The following is a 15,429-nucleotide window of genomic DNA, read 5'->3' on the forward strand; positions in this document are numbered from 1 at the left end:
TTGGAGAATTTGACCTCAGAGGTCCCTTCCAACCTCAGCCGGGCTGTGATGCTGAGATGCTGGCAGGAGGACGAGGCAGGAGCGGTCTGGAGCAGGGAAGGGGAACCGCTGCTGGGGGTCTCAGCCCAGCTGCTGCCATGAACCCAGGGGACCAGGACACCCTCCGTGTGCCTCAGGCTCCTGGCACAGAATCAAGGCCCTCCACAGCATCTTAAATAAGCGCATCGGGAAGGCAGTCAGAAACCGAACTGCTTGAACCGCAGGCTAAAGCCCTCAGTCTTCCACCTTCTTTGGGGTGATTCAAACCAGAGGAGGTCACAAGCCTGATTCGCGTTACGGCAGAACAGGTAGAAACAGAGATCCCGTTAAGAACGGCAACAGAAAACCTCTGACTTGCTCGGAGCATCTCCCTGAGGCTCTGCCCGCCGCCGGCACAGCCCCCCACCTCCAGCGCTCACAGCAAGCCCACCGAGAGTTACCCAAGAAACGGGAGACACGTACCCCGGCAGGTTAAACGCCCGGGCGGGTGGTCTGTACCCAGGTACCAAGATGGATGCAGGACCCCACTCCACTCCTGCTGTCGGAACGTACGCAGCTCTTTTCGTTTCTGGTGGAGGTGACCCCTCTGCTGGGAGATAGAAGGGGGCTGCCCTGCCCCAGGCCCTTGCCCTAGGGCTGTTACAGCCCGCAGCATTTCCAGGGCACTGCACACCCCGTTTACAGCTTTTACTGCCCTGCTATAGCTCTACAGGGTGCCCTCCCCAGCAGACTCCCCAATCCCTTTTTCACCCACCTCTCTGACAATTCACCCACTAGAAATAGGTCCAGAAGACACAGAAACACATTCTTCACTAGGCTAAATATCTATTGGAATTTTACTAACTAATACGTTAAATGCTCTACCCAGGGACGCAGCCACAAGGAGTCACGAGCTGTCTTGCTTTTCAGTACAGACACACTTGCACTGCCATTCATCTATGCTATCATTTTAGAAATAATGGAGAGAAAAGAACTTAAAAGGGCACCAGAGAGTAGAAAGTACGCTGAGTCTTCAGCAGCAGCAGCAGGCTGTCCCGAGGAAATCATTCCTCGGATTCCTGAGATAAAGGAGGCGAGACAGACGTTACCACACACCAGCATCCTTGCAGCCAGCCCAAGCCCCCTGGCTCTCCCGTCCTCCTCCTCCTTTCGCAGGGCTTGCACCCGTTTATGCCAGAATTACCCTTCAGAGATGAGCAGACTCACCACGAAGCTGGGGTTATCTAGCCCGTTGAGCTCTTTGTCTGAGGAGGGGGTCATGCCTTCCACTTGCCTTCACCAACTGCCTTGAAAAAAGAACGACCAGTAAGAAGAGGAAAGCCTCGCAAATCGCCACTTCTCCCAGTCAACACAGCCCTAAAGAAATGGGGTGAGAAGATGCAGAAGCTGGACTTCAGGAGTCAACCGGCGCTCAGTCCTAGCTATTCATGTGAGCTGTATCACAGAAGTATTTCCTTTCCCTTGGCTTATATAAGTGACTCCTTTTCTCCAGCTGATTAGAGGACTGGCATTCAAACCAAACTGGGAAGCAGCCCTTCCCTGGACTGAGTGAATCAGTAACTGATGGCACAGAAAACTTCCTCCGTAGGTAAGGATGCGAGGAGGTATCAGAGAGGCGAGACATTTCCTTGTTTTCCTGGCACAGCCTTGAAACTTGTTGCTTCATTATTGATTCAACAGCAACTTGCCTTTTCCCTGTGGGCTGGGCGTGTTTGAAGAGCTTTGTGCTGATCTTTAGAAAATTCAATTTCTAGATGGTTTCACTTATTCTGCATGTAAACTACTGTGTATTTTGGCTTAGGTACAAACATCGTCATCGTGTATGAAAATCCTATTAAAACATGAAAAGAATGAGGATTTTACTGGGAACCTATTTGAGGCAGCAACCAATAAAGTCATCAAAACGTGACACCAGGGAGGGATAAAAGACATAAGACTGAAAAAGGAATACTTCCTACTAAGGATCCTGGCTGAATGGGTGATCATTGGATGCCCCAAAGCATAATTACCTTCCTCTTAATAAGTAGCAAATGGTGTTAATGCTCCATCAAGCCCTTCTAGCCACCCCACCCCAGCCCTCCTCAGATTTAGTATCTATTTAATTTAATGGCTTCCCAAGGCAGTGAACTTCCCCGACCAGCTGCAGAGAGCTCCTGAGGAGAGGGACATGTTATCGCCTACGCTCAGTGACCACCCATTGGGAACATCTCCTGGTTTCCGCACAGGAAGGGAGTAACTGAAATAAACTCTGGTCCCTATTTCTCCTGTAGAGCTTTGGTATTCTCAGACCTTCTCTTCAGACCAGGACTGCATTACAGGACGAGACAACCTCGCCCTAAACACCATCAATGAAGCTATCGGCTGCTAGACAGCTAAATATTAAGGCATCAAAATCATCAGATGTTCACAGCTTTGCCAGATCTCCTCTCTAAAGTCCCATTATGTAGGAACGTCCCCGTATTTTTAACTGCAGGGAGTGCGTTTCCAGCCCCACTGACCTTGGCACGAGGCCACCGCTTTTCTGCAAGCTCTAAACAAAAATTCTTTTCCTGGTCAAACTAGCCGGGACACTTTTGCCCTCAACTCTACCAATTCCCAGCACAGAGGGAGCAGCTCAACCCCTGCCCGTCCTGTTGTATAGACTTACTCATCCCTCGTCCAGTGCACCGTACGGTTGCGGTTCATTGCGTCTTTACTGTTTCACCATATATATCGGCAGTGTCCATTAAGCAATACCAGTGAGGATGCAATACCGGTGAGGATGCACCATTGCAAGGCTCTAAGGAAAGGAGCATCAGATTTTTATATTCCTTTTTTGAAGTTACGTTCCTGCTTGCATTTCTTGATGGATACAGAACAGTTCTCCAAGCAGCCATCTAAATCTGTCCCTTCTGATATCCTCCATTAACCTTCTACTCCGTTGCAAGAACCAGCCACTCTCTGTGCCTCACAACATCTCTTGCTGTGAATTTTTTTGTAAAGCCACAGCACAACATTCCTCTGAGGCTAGTCTGTCTTCCCAGTAGACTTTTATGAGACCTCCCATCAAAAAAGTCCTCCACCTTTTAATTTCAGCTCAGCATCTGCTCAATGACTCCTCAGTCCTGCCATAACCTTGTTTTCAGATGAGACCTAGGCATTCAGTAACCAAGGTTTCTTCTTCTCTTTGGTTGTATAAACTTGTGTAACAACGGGTGCATAGCAACGCCTGTGTCATCTAGGCTAGCATGTGAAACTGCCCACACAAAGAGTATTAAGTGAACGGGGTGAGAACAACAAAAAATAATAATAATTTTAAAAAATCAGTAATGACAACAATCCCTTTTCTCAAAAAAGCTGGGCAGAAAACAATTTTGCTGTTCTGGGAAACTCTGCAGTGCAAGAATCACACTGTAAGAGTACCAAGAAATTGCTGGTTTCTATGAAAAACACAGGAAATAAGTCCTACAGAGTCAAAAGCCTGAACATCAGAGTAGGCCTGTTAGGAATGAAGAGTTTGAGAGTATCAGCCTCTGGCCAATGAAAGGTTAGTGCTGTAGTCTGGAATCTAGAAGGCGGCTACAAAATAGTACATGTCAAAGTAGAAATTTATGGAGTCTATGTGAAATGCCCCAGCCTGGAATATCCTGCCCTTGGAAACAAGCAAAGCAAGTAGGAAGTCTCTGTGTGCATGCAACTGTCTGTGTACGTCATATGTATATGTACATGCGTATGTTTGTGTATATATAACAGGCTTAGCAAGAAATTACTAAACTGTGAGGTTTTCCAGAACAAGGGATTACTCAATTAGCAAAGACGCATGCTTAAGCAGTAATAACTGGTTGTTGTGGTTTAACCCCAGCCAGCAATTCAGCACCACACAGCCGCTCATTCACTTCCCCCCCACACCCAGTGGGATTGGGGAGAAAATTGGGAAAAGAAGTAAAACTCGTGGGTCGAGATAAAAGCAGTTTAACAGAACAGAAAAGAAGAAACTAATAATGATAATGATAGCACTAATAAAATGCCAATAGTAACAATAAAAGGATTGGAATGTACAAACGATGCACAATGCGATTGCTCACCACCCGCCCATTGATGCCCAGTTAGTCCCCGAGCAGTGATTCCCCCAGCCCCACTCCCCCCAGTTTATATACTGGGCATGACACCACATGGCATGGAATACCCCTTTGGCCAGTTTGGGTCAGCTGTCCTGGCTGTGTCCCCTCCCAAATTCTTGTGCCCCTCCAGCCTTCATGCTGGCTGGGCAAGAGAAGCTGAAAAATCCTTGACTTAGTCTAAACACTACTCAGCAACAACTGAAAACATCAGTGTTATCAACATTCTTCACATACGGAACCCAAAACACAGCACTGTACTGGCTACTAGAAAGAAAATTAACTCTATCCCAGCTGAAACCAGGACAAAGGAGGTGACCCGCGGGTGAGCTGCCGGGAAGGTGGAAGCCCCCAGCCAAGACCCTGGAGCTGGGAGAGCCGCAGCCCCTTGGCCAGGCCAGCCCTCCCTTCTTTCTCGCCCTCCCCACAAGGAAAGGGCTCGCTGAGCCGGCGCACGGACACGCTCCTCTCCTGAGCCCGGGGTCACGGCCGGGTGCCCGGCTCCAAAGCTCTGCACGGAGAGCTGCCACTGGAAAGCAGGGAGAGGAGAACGGTGTTGAAATCCCCCCTGGCAGGATACTGATTTTGCAATAATAAGCCCCTTTATCTCCCTCGGCCCCAGGAATAGCTCTTAAGAGCATTAGCAAAGGAATAATCCGTGTCATCTACTCAGCATTTTGAGCACAAGCTCAAGCATGGCTATTGTGTCCCCAGGGTTTTGCTGAGCCCATTCATTCCCCGGCACATGTGACGAGATTTACCACCGCCGGCCCCGTGCTGATGGCCATGCTTGCGGCACGTGCTCGGTCCCCAGCTATTTCGCATCGGGACACATCCAGCAGCGGGGAGGGGGACAGAGGGCGCTGGTTTGGCTCTTCCCACGCTGTCTTCCAGCCATCGGCAGTGGCGGGGCCAGCCCTGGCAGAAAAAGGTACATGGGCACCGGGCTTAGGCTCTGCGGAGGGACCAGTTGAGGGTCGGTCCCGTCCGATCGGACGGGTGCATCCCCAGTGCCCACGGGGTTGCCTGCATCCCGGCTGCTGGGAGATGACTGTGTTTGCACCCGAGGCCGGCTCCTCTGCTGTCACAGCCCAGCCCGCCTCAGAACTTACCTACGTTGCACAAACAAACAGCAAAATCCCTGCAGTCGGAAGGGGAAAGGAAAAAAAAAAAACCAAACAAATAGCCCCAAACAAAACAAGAAACCAACAATATTCCCTGAGCCGGGGCAGACCCTCCCTCCTCAGCCTGCTCTCCAAGGGGAGCCAAGGAAATCTCACCGTTTAAGAAGGATTAAGCTGGAAAGAGAAGAAATTAAAGTAGTTTCTGAGCAAGATCATTGTGAGTCATGGGAGGTTGAAACAGGTTTTCCTGAGAAAGCAAGTAAATCCCTTGGAGAGAAGCCCAGAGAGGTACCAGCACAAGCAAAACCAAAAAGGAGCGTCTGAGAGACAGAAGGATACACAGACCGTGTAGGATTAAGGCGTTCCCAGGTTCAAAGGCCCACGGGGGTGACGAGAAACCTCTCTGCAACTGCAAGAAGGGCCGGAGCACTGCTGAGCCACCCTGGCTGCGAGCGAGAGGGTGTCCCAGTGCCGGGGAGGGACCGCAGCCACGGTCCAGCACCGCCCGGCCCCGCAGATCCCCTCCTTGCCGCAGACCCCCTCGGCTGCATCCCCGGGATGGGATGGGGTAGGGGTTGGATTCCATCCGACATGTTTATTTCCCCTTTATGTGCTGCAGTAAATCACAGTAAGACCGTAAGATCGCTGTTGGGTTTTACAAACAGGAGCTGCCCGCACATCCAAGGCAAAATTTTGGGTCCCCCAGACCCAGGTGGGCGGCCGTGCTCAGCCAAGCACATCGGCTGCAGCTACAGGACACAAAAGAGAGGCGAGCAAAAACCGACCCCCAGAGGCAGAGCATCTCCCTGCCAAGCTGTGAGCACTTGCAAATGTCTTCACACCCAGCCGCCGCCGAGGCCGCTGTATTCGTGCCCGTGCTGTTAATGAGTAACAGCCTGGGCTTTAACCCTTATACCTGCAGTAAGTCCCAGGTTGCCCCAGGACAAGCAAGGATGCAGGACAGGAGGGGCAACGGAGACCCCAGGGTGAGGGGATCTCCAGGGGCTGCAAGGAGGGGAGAAGACAGCCACAGCCGGGGATGCTCCAAAAAATGCCACAAAGCCCCGCTGGCCCCACAGCGGGCGTGCTGGCCCCTGGGGAAAGTCTTGGGACAGAGGCATTGCCTGCTTGAAACCATCTTGGTCTCAAGTGCTCGGGCAACGCGGGGATTCCTGGGCGCGCACGAGGGAGCAGGCGGGTAGGGGCAGGTAAGAGCAACCTACAGCCCGAGAGGCAAGAGCTGGTCGCTACTACAGCTATAAAACATCATAAAACTTCGGGGCCTGAAGTGACAAGCAGAGGCATTGTGCAGAGGGAACCCCAAGGAAAAGGGAAAACAGATTTCTCCGTGGTTCCCACAGCGGCAAAGCTGGCAGAGTTGCTGCTATGAAACCCTTTTGATTCCCGCGGTTCGTATCCCGCTCCGCTGCCGTTTACAGAAAATCAGCCCTAGGGTTGGGCGGGAGGGAAGAGAGGAGCACAGGAGGGTCTGCAGCTCAGGAGTCCCGGCAGCAAGCTGGAGCATGGATTTCGGCAGGTAGAGGAGGAGGAAGAGGAGGAGGAGGGTGCCCGACATGCAGCTCCAGCACCCGGAGAGATGGTGACAGCCAGCCCCTGCAGGAGGGAGCTGTAAAAGATGGATCCCAAGCGCTTGCTGCTTCTCACTGCCTTTCCCACTCCCGGTTTCTCCGCAGGGCTTCGGAGCCGCTCAGCCAAGCGGCCAGAGCAGGGCTGGCAGCGCTAGGAGCGGGGACGCGGGGTTTGTGGCGCGGAGAGGCGAGGAGGAGAGGCGAACCCTGGGGGGAGAGCGGCTGCTAGCTTTGCTGCTCAAGGCTTAATGCCCTAAGAGCCCAGCTGACTCCTGCTCAGAAGCAAAGGGAAACCGCAGGCGCTCGGGACGGCCAGGCACCCGACGATGCCGCGTCTCCCCAAACCATGACGGGACAAAAGTTCGGGAAATGCATCGCCCTTTGCCTGCTGCCCTGGAGCTGCCTGAGTTTTGCCTGGAGCGATGCCGCTGGGGCCGGGACCGCCTCGCCCGGGGCAGGACACGTCAGAAAGGGGCTGCCCGGGGACATCGCCAACGGGACCAACGTACGCAGCAACATCTCAGGTACTTGAGCGAGCGATCGCCCACCTCTCCTCCCTCCGCAGGGCTGCTCGGGACCCCCCCGGTGCAGGCACACGCGCGGTGAAGGGCGCGGGGACGCGTCGCCGATGGCGTGACGATGCTTCTCCCACGGCGAGCGCACGCGTAGGGCTGCGGGGCTTCGCGTGGTCCTCATGGTCCGGGAGAGATGCGACGCGTCCGAGGCAAGGTTAAGGAAGGAAATTTAAGGTTCAACTGTCCTCCTTGGAGAGTAAAGTCCTCCTCCACGTTAACCTCCATGCGTATCGTGATGGACCAGCTCCCCGCGCAGGGTACGGGTGCACTGAGCACATCCCTGTCCCCAAGGGCTGAGCTCCGACGCTCAGGAAGAAATGAGGATGGAGATTTTTTTAAAAGTACAAATAATCTCCAAATGCTGAGAGTAATTATTTTTATTTAATCCACTTCCTAGAGCAGAGCACTCGACGTTCCCCGGCAAGTGGGACACGGCGTCGGGGCTGCCGTGGGGTGGCTGCCCGTCTCTGTGTGCGGGCAGCAGCGCAGAGCAGCCCACGCCGAACTGTCAAACCCTTCACCTTCCCAAACCTCTGTGAACTATCTGTAGTTTCCAAAGTACCCATTAGGAACAGTCCCTGGACCACCTTATCTCCAAATCATGGTGAGGGATTGTCAGGGGAGGTGCTACCCAGTGCCAGACAGTTTAACCGCACAACGGATCCAGACCAGGCGTGTTGGCAGCCTCCCTGGCACTGCTGAATTTACTCATCTAGACACAGCTCCACTACCCGTTAACAGTATTGCTGGACCTACAGAAAGTCTGATCTTACTCAACCCGATTTGTTCCTTGTCAGCCCCTCTGGAGGAGAACCCTACATCATCTCAGCAAAAGCAGAGGCAAACCAAACCTACCTCTCTCTCACATTAGCTTTTACTACCCCTAAGCTAGATAAAGCACAGTTCTGCCTGCAGGTTTTAAGCTTGGCTTAACTAGAGTTGATCAGAGTATTTTCCCTTAATTCAGAATATTGGTACTTGTGATCCTGTTACATGAGAATCTAGTCATCCACATTTTCTTGGCCTTGTGTTACTATAGCCAGGGGTTTTTTTGCAAGCACACAGTCAGACTGGCATCCCTTTGGAGCCTGCCTCACTCCCAGCTCTCGCCAGGTACTAGCAAGCTGGAACAAGGACAGCAATAAAGGTGCAAAGGGTGCAATGCAGAAAGGATGACCTAAGGAGGATAACTGAGTAACTCGGGACAGTTGTGGGTAACAAATCAGAAAAGAATTTAAAGGCTGGGATGGAAAAAGTATCTCTCTATAGCATAGGGTAGTAGTTTTATTGCTTTGAGTTCCAGCCAACAATATTCTCCCAGAATACTGGGGTATTAAAAAATGCCTGTCCTCTTCCTTTCCCCTCCTCAGGGTCGCCCTCTGCCCACCGTCCCCATCCTCTACCTTCCCAGCCCCACTTCTGCTGTTCGGCAGCCACTCACCCTGCAGAGTTTGCAACTAGAAGACTTATTTTCCAGACAAAGCCACTAGACTTCCCTACGCCTCTCCTTTAGGATTATGCCAAAAAAAAAAAAAAAAAAAAAAAAAGTCAGAGACTTGCAGGAGCGACGCAGGGGCCAGGCAGCCTTTGCAAAAAGCATCCGCAGCCAGGGCTTTGTCACCGCCTGCATTTAACATCTCCCCTTCTCCCCCAGCGCTGTGCACGGCTCTCCCCCCGCCGCGCCACGGATACTACTACGTGGACAGAGGCTCGGGCATCTCCGTGGGCTCGGTCCTCGTGTACTGGTGCCAGGACGGGTTCCAGCTGGTGGGTAGCCAGAGGCTTTCCTGCCTGCGCCGGGAGAGCGCTTCGTCCTGGAGCCACCCCCCGCCCCGCTGCCAGGGTAAGGAGCCCACCGGCGTGACCCAGCCCCCGTGCCCAATTTGGGGGTCTTAACGGGGCGCGGGTGATTGCCGACCGATTGCCGAGTCCGGAGGGGAGGTGCGGCCGCTGGCTCTCGCGCTGGGGTTTGCTGATGAGGAGAGAGGAGGTGGGGTGCCCCGGCCACCCCAAAAGGGGACGGGGGTCCAGCTTTACCTGGTTTTGCCCGTTGCAAATGGCCCTCACGGTTTTTTTGTGGCATGAGCTCATCGAGAACGAATGGCTTAACGTCGAAGGAACAAAGTTTATTGCTTTAAAAGCTTTCCCTCACGCACTGCGTGTTGCGTGCGTATATAAAATAATTTCAGGAAAATGGCTCTCAAGAAAGTTTTATGTTTTTGCACCGGCAAGCAAAACCACAGAAGTTGTAAATGCTATATAGCTTATGTGTGAATTATATTGCTCGTGCTGGGTGCTGAGAATCAAAGACCCGGGGCCCTCTCAGAAACAGTTTACAGGCAAACCTGTGGTGCAATAGCCGGCTAAAAAAAGTTAGAAGTAGAAAAGGTCTGCCGCATTCACTTTTGCTGCTTCTCTTCCACTTGCTCAGGAGAAGCAAATCCATTTTGAAATGGTAGCACCTCACGAAGGTCAAATTAGAAACCAAAGTGCCTCAGCCATAGGACAACCCTGCAGGTGCTTCACCTCAGAAGCACCCCAGGCAGCTTGCCCTTTAAAAACGAAAACAGAAATAAAGCAATTCACCTCAGCTCAGAGCTATAAAACCTGGTGACACACAGTCAGAGAGTACCTTTCATTCATAAAAATGAACACAGCAAAATAAAAGCAATGACCTTTGTTGCAATAGGTCACAGGTACTCCTGTAGTAAAACATTCATAAAGCTCATTAGCAAACCCTGTCTCCTCAGCCCTAAACGAAGCCTGCAGTTTGTGCACCGCTTAACACAGAAGCAACTTGAGTGAACAAAACAAAAAAAACACCCTCCAAGCTTTAAATCACACCTTAAGTTCCCCAAAATAAAGAGGTTTTAAGACAATTTTAAGGAAAAAGAATCCCCACGCGCTTGTTCTCTTTGAAACAAAAAGCAAATCTCTGTACTTTCAGGAACCTTAGTTTGGTTATTTTGCAAGTGTCATAAGGTTGGGGTTTTTGAATCTGTGTATTTTATTACTTTGAAAACCTAAACATACCATTTTTGCAGATGTTAGCAAATTCTTTCTTATTATTTTGCCCTTGGGATGGGAGCCACTTACCTAACTTTAGACGTTTACAATGCAAACAGCATTTAGGTTCCCTTTATGCTTTGATCAGGATGTAATTCATCTGCTCTTTCCGGACATCGTCCTTACGGCAGGTAAGGATCACACGCTCGGATGGACGGCACGCGTTCTGAAGGAAGTGGCTATTTTTTACACTGAGGGTGGTGGAGCACTGGCACAGGTTACCAAGAAGTGGTCAATGCCCCGTCCCGGGAAACGTTCAAGATCGGGTCGGACGGGGCTCTGAGCAACCTGGTCTAGTGGAAGGTGTCCCTGCTCGTTGCAGGGGGGTTGGAACTAGGTAACCTTTAAAGGTCCCTTCCAACCCAAACTATTCTATGGTTATGCCCATCAAAGTTTCCAATTAATTGGTTGGTTTTGTCTTTAATTTCACAAGCCAATTTTTCTTTCAAATAGTCATGCTTCCTTAACCCTTTTTAACTTTTTTCCTTTTTATCTTTTTTCCTTATAAACTTTTTTCTCCTTTTTAACTTTTTCCCTTTTTAACTCTTTTTCTTCTTTTTTCACTTTTTCCTTTTTTTTCCTTCCCAAGGAACAGTCACACAAAAACAAATGTTCCAGGTTAAAAAAAAAGTTACCACCATTAATTTTTTTTGAGGCTTAATTCCTGCTACCTTTGTGCTTTACGCAAGACACATCGAACATGTTCCGTTTTCCGTCCGATGTGATTATTTTAATTATCTAAAGAAAATATCAACTTTTAATATGATTCCTCCCCCCCCGCCATTAACTTTCATGATTATCGAGCCAGCATGCCGTCCCCCACAATCACCATTCTTTTTTTAAGCGGCTACTAATAACCACTACGCCCTGAAGCGTAACTTCAGGTCACCCCCCCGGCCCCACTCACCGCCCCCCGCTCTGCCCCGCAGCCGCCCCGCAGCCCTCGGCCACCGGCTCCCGCGCCGCGGTGGCCGCCTCGCTGCTCAGCGGAGCCGTTATCCTGGCCCTGTCCGTCTCCTTCGCCGTCTGCTGCTGGCGGGACAAGGCGAGGAAGAAGCGCGGTGGGTGAGTATGTGGCGGGGGGGTGGGTGAGGTGGTTTTGGGAAGGGGGGGTAAGGAGCCGGAGCTACGGGAGAATTGCCGAGACACGCAGCCAGGCGGGTTGCACCCACCCGGGACAGACGCATCTTGCGACCCACCTCCCTTCCAGCACGACCCTCCCCGTTCACGCATCTGAAATACCCGCAGCTCGGCACACTCACGCGTAAAAAAAGGTGAAAGTGCTGCTACGTTTGTCCCCGGTGAGGAAGAGGGGGCTTCTTCGCGAGGGGTCCCGGCGGCGGGGACGCTGCTGGTGATGGCAGAGAGGGCTCCTGCGAGGAACGCCGCAGCTTGGTGATTTACAAAAAGCTCTCCGTATCGGAGGGAGAATGGAACGGACAAGACGCGGAGGACGGTCGGTGCGAATATCCCTTTCTGAGGCTGGGGTCGGTGCGACTGCCCGTGCGCAGTCCAGCGGGGCGAAAAGAGGAGCACCCTCCTCCGGGGAGGGCAGGGAGAGGAGCTGTGGTGGGGAGCGGGGCTGGGCCAGCAGAGGTGCCACCAGGCAGGACGACGCTCGCGGAGCAGCCCCTCTGCAGCGGCACTTCCCCATTTTCCCAACCTACGGTTTGGTTCTGCCAGCGACGGTATCCTGAACAAGGGATCGCAGCGACAGGGACCATGCAGGAGCCTACCTAGGGATGCAGCTTTAACCGAGAGCGTAATTCCTTACTATCAGAAGTGCGTAAGGAGTAAAAAACACCCTGCGAGAGATAACGTCTCAATCTCTCAGCAGGCACCAGCCATACCTCTCCCTGCTCTTCCCCAGGCTGGCCGGTGCCTCGCCAGCACCCCTTTTCTGCGGGGCTGAAACAGCTTCGGTGCTTTCTTCTGGGAGCGGAGGAAGAGGGTCCAAACCACTGGGTGACAACCTTGGTTTAGGACACAAACGTGCCAAACCTTTCCGGGGCCAGGGAGGGTGAACGAAAACAACCAGTCCACAAAGCGCAAAGAAAAGCACCCGCACGGGCATCTCTCTCTCCACCTTGCAGGCAGCAGCAGAGGAGGAAAGTCAGAGGAGGATGGAAGCGTGACCCCTCCGCCCCCGAGAGGGGCAGGAACGCTTTCGGGAGACTGAAACACTACCACCGGCGCGATTACCACCTCTCGGCCCTCTCCAGCTCCGTGTTCCCGGGGGCGTTCGCGGGCTGCAATAACCTGGCTTTCCAAAGGTAGGGCTCAGCCCCCCGCGCTGGCACCGCTCCCCCAGCCCCTCGCGCAGGGGCAAGAGCAGCCAGATCTAAAAGCCCACGTCGCTCAGGCATTCGAGACCCTGCCTCACCCTCTTACACGCTCCCCACTTAGCGCCTAACACCAAGGAAACCCTTCCACCCGCTCTTTTCCAAGGGGGAGAGGATCCGGAGGCGCAGGGCGCTCCTTCGCCCTGCCTCAGCATCGCCTGGGTGGGCTGCGGGCTCCCACCGGCCCCGCAGCCCCCTCTTACTACCTCCTCGCCCTCTTGCCTTTACCAGGAGCCCCGAAAACCTGCCGAAGGTGCCCCCGCAGCCCTGGTACCCCGAAGCAGGGGTCTTGCCCCCGCTGGCGTTACAGCCCGGCACGCCGCCCGTCGCTGCCCTGCCCGGCCACCCGTCCCGCAGCGTCCTGCTGCCCGCCGTGCCCTGCCGCGCCGACCCCCCCAGGGACCTGCTCCCCCTCTACTACAGAAGCTACGAGGAACATAAGCTCTTCGACAAGTTCGGGAGGCCGGTTTGAAAATTTGAACTGCCATTCCACTTCCCTCCCCCCCCCTTTCCCCTTTTTTCTTTTAACACCATCAATTCCTTGAAAACGCTGCAGAGCTCAGGAAAGAATCTCACAAGAGCCAATTACTGCACCTGGGTTTTCAAATGGAGAAAATTTGACACTTCGTGTTGAAAGGCTTTTTTGATAGAAACCTTTTATTTCTCTCCCCTGTCCAGAAGTGCACATTTCAAACAAGAGTTCCTGGGTTACAAGCTTCTTAATTGATCATTTTGGCGAGATGCATAAAGCCAAGTCTGAGCAGCTCCAGCTTAACCTACAAGCTGAGCATGTGCAGACTTTCAGGTTTTAAACACAAGAGGCTGATTTTCTGTTTAGGGCTCTTTTAAAGGCTGAAAGTGAAGACAGCCAGTTACCAGGAACAAGGAATCTATGTCATTAGATAATTGGAAGCATTTACAATTCATTGCACTTGAATGTAGGCTGAGATTTAAAGGGGGGGTTTTGTTGTTGTTCAGAACTCACCATATCTTCCCGTTTCTACACAGACAATCTTAGACTTGCGAGATGCAGTGACAGGTGTGCAAAGATAGCCAGTCATGAGGAAAACATGAATTTATCTTTAATACAAAGGACCTAGCACATTCGGGGGAAAAAAAATCCCAATAACAATGCAAAAAAAAACAACACCAAAAAAAACCCCACTTGGGGTTTTTCATCCCCTCTCTCCTGCATTAGACGTTCTCATCAGGACCTACAGCAGCACCCGAAGAGCTAGCCTAAGTGCCATCATTTGCATTCAGAAGGCAAAGACACCCATATTTCTGTCCAGAATTTCCTGGGTGGAAATAGAGGGGCATGTTCCAGGCTGCGCACGCAGAGCCTGGCCAAGCAGCTTCGGGGCACCTCGGCCCCGTTCGCAGCGCAGGACAGACGTATTCCTGCACAGCGTGCCCCACGCAGCTGGGGCAGCTGGGGCTTGTTGAGTAACGTGGCATCACATGTGCCCAGAGATGCTGCTCTTAATTGGGGAGGCGTTACGGTGTTAGTCAGAAGAGGTGCTGGCAGCCCCAAAAGCCGCTGCGTGCGTGGGGCAGGGAATAAGAACGAGCACCCAGGACGTGAACCCCCAGCATCACCTGCCATCCAGTGCTCAAGGATGCAAACTGCAATACTCAAACAATCCTGCTGCAAAGGCGAGGAGTTTTAGCTATGAATGACTTCATTTCTATCAACATTTGCATCCCATTTCAAGGATAGAAGCCTTAAAAGATGCAAGGTAGCACATTTTTGTGCTAAGGCCATTCCTACTAGTGGACATCTGGGAACCACTGCTGCTTCTCCCCGGAAAGAGGGCTAGGGACGCTGTTTTTTCTATTTCTAATAAAATAAAGGAATCTCTCCTCATTCTACCTCCTATGTCTTCTTTTCACATCGCCAAGCTATGGAAAGTCTGGTTTGGGGGCTGGGTTTGATGGGGGAGGGAGCAGGTGGTGAAGCTTTTACAGATCCCTTGCAAAGGATGATGATGCCAGCAGTGGCCATTTACCAGCAACAGCACCATGAGAAGGAAAAAACCTTTCATTCTCCTCAGACAACTGAAGCTGTAGAAAGGACAGGAAAAACAGGACCCGCTCCATGCTTCCCTTTGGCTCGCATCCTCACCTTTTTCTCCTGCCTCTTTTTCCAGCCAAGTCTAAGGCACAGGGAGGGGAATAATCCTGCTCCAAGGTACGCTGTTCTTCGGTCCCCTCCTGGATGCTCACCAGACCACCCGTGGGAAAGGTGCTCCGCGTGCAGGCACGCCAGCCGCGACATTGGACACAGCACTGCGCGTGGTTTGGGTTTGTGTGGCGGGGTTTTGGTAGCGGGAGAGGGGCTGCAGGGCGGCTCCTGCGAGAAGCTGCTGGAAGCTCCCCCGGCTCCAAGTCAGACCTGCCGCTGGCCAAGGCCGAGCCCATCAGCGATGGTGGCAACTTCTCTGGGGGAACAGATTTAAGAAGGGGAACCTGCAGTGGGGGAGGAGGTTGGAATGTGAGAGGAACCCCTCTGCAGATACCGAGGTCAGTGAAGAAGGAGGGGAGGAGGAGGGGATGCCCCCGCAGCCCGCGGGGAGGCGGCAGGCTGTCGCCCCCAG

The 15,429-nt window shown here is 52.6% G+C and overlaps 2 protein-coding genes across 2 annotated transcripts in view; one reads left to right on the plus strand and one right to left on the minus strand.

Annotated features, from left to right (window-relative positions):
- LOC142044864 (solute carrier family 23 member 1-like) overlaps window positions 1–15,429 on the minus strand; it is a 39,546-nt gene that overhangs the window by 21,336 nt on the left and 2,781 nt on the right. The window lies entirely within an intron of this gene.
- On the plus strand, window positions 7,196–13,304 carry LOC142045008 (uncharacterized). The gene is made up of 5 exons (XM_075058094.1): window positions 7,196–7,373; window positions 9,079–9,267; window positions 11,420–11,555; window positions 12,584–12,763; window positions 13,064–13,304. The coding sequence occupies exons 1-5, from the start codon at window positions 7,196–7,198 to the stop codon at window positions 13,302–13,304; spliced, it is 924 nt and encodes a 307-aa protein (XP_074914195.1).

This window comes from Buteo buteo, chromosome 26 (genome assembly GCF_964188355.1).
Source record: "Buteo buteo chromosome 26, bButBut1.hap1.1, whole genome shotgun sequence".
In the NCBI taxonomy this organism is placed as follows: Eukaryota; Metazoa; Chordata; class Aves; order Accipitriformes; family Accipitridae; genus Buteo; species Buteo buteo.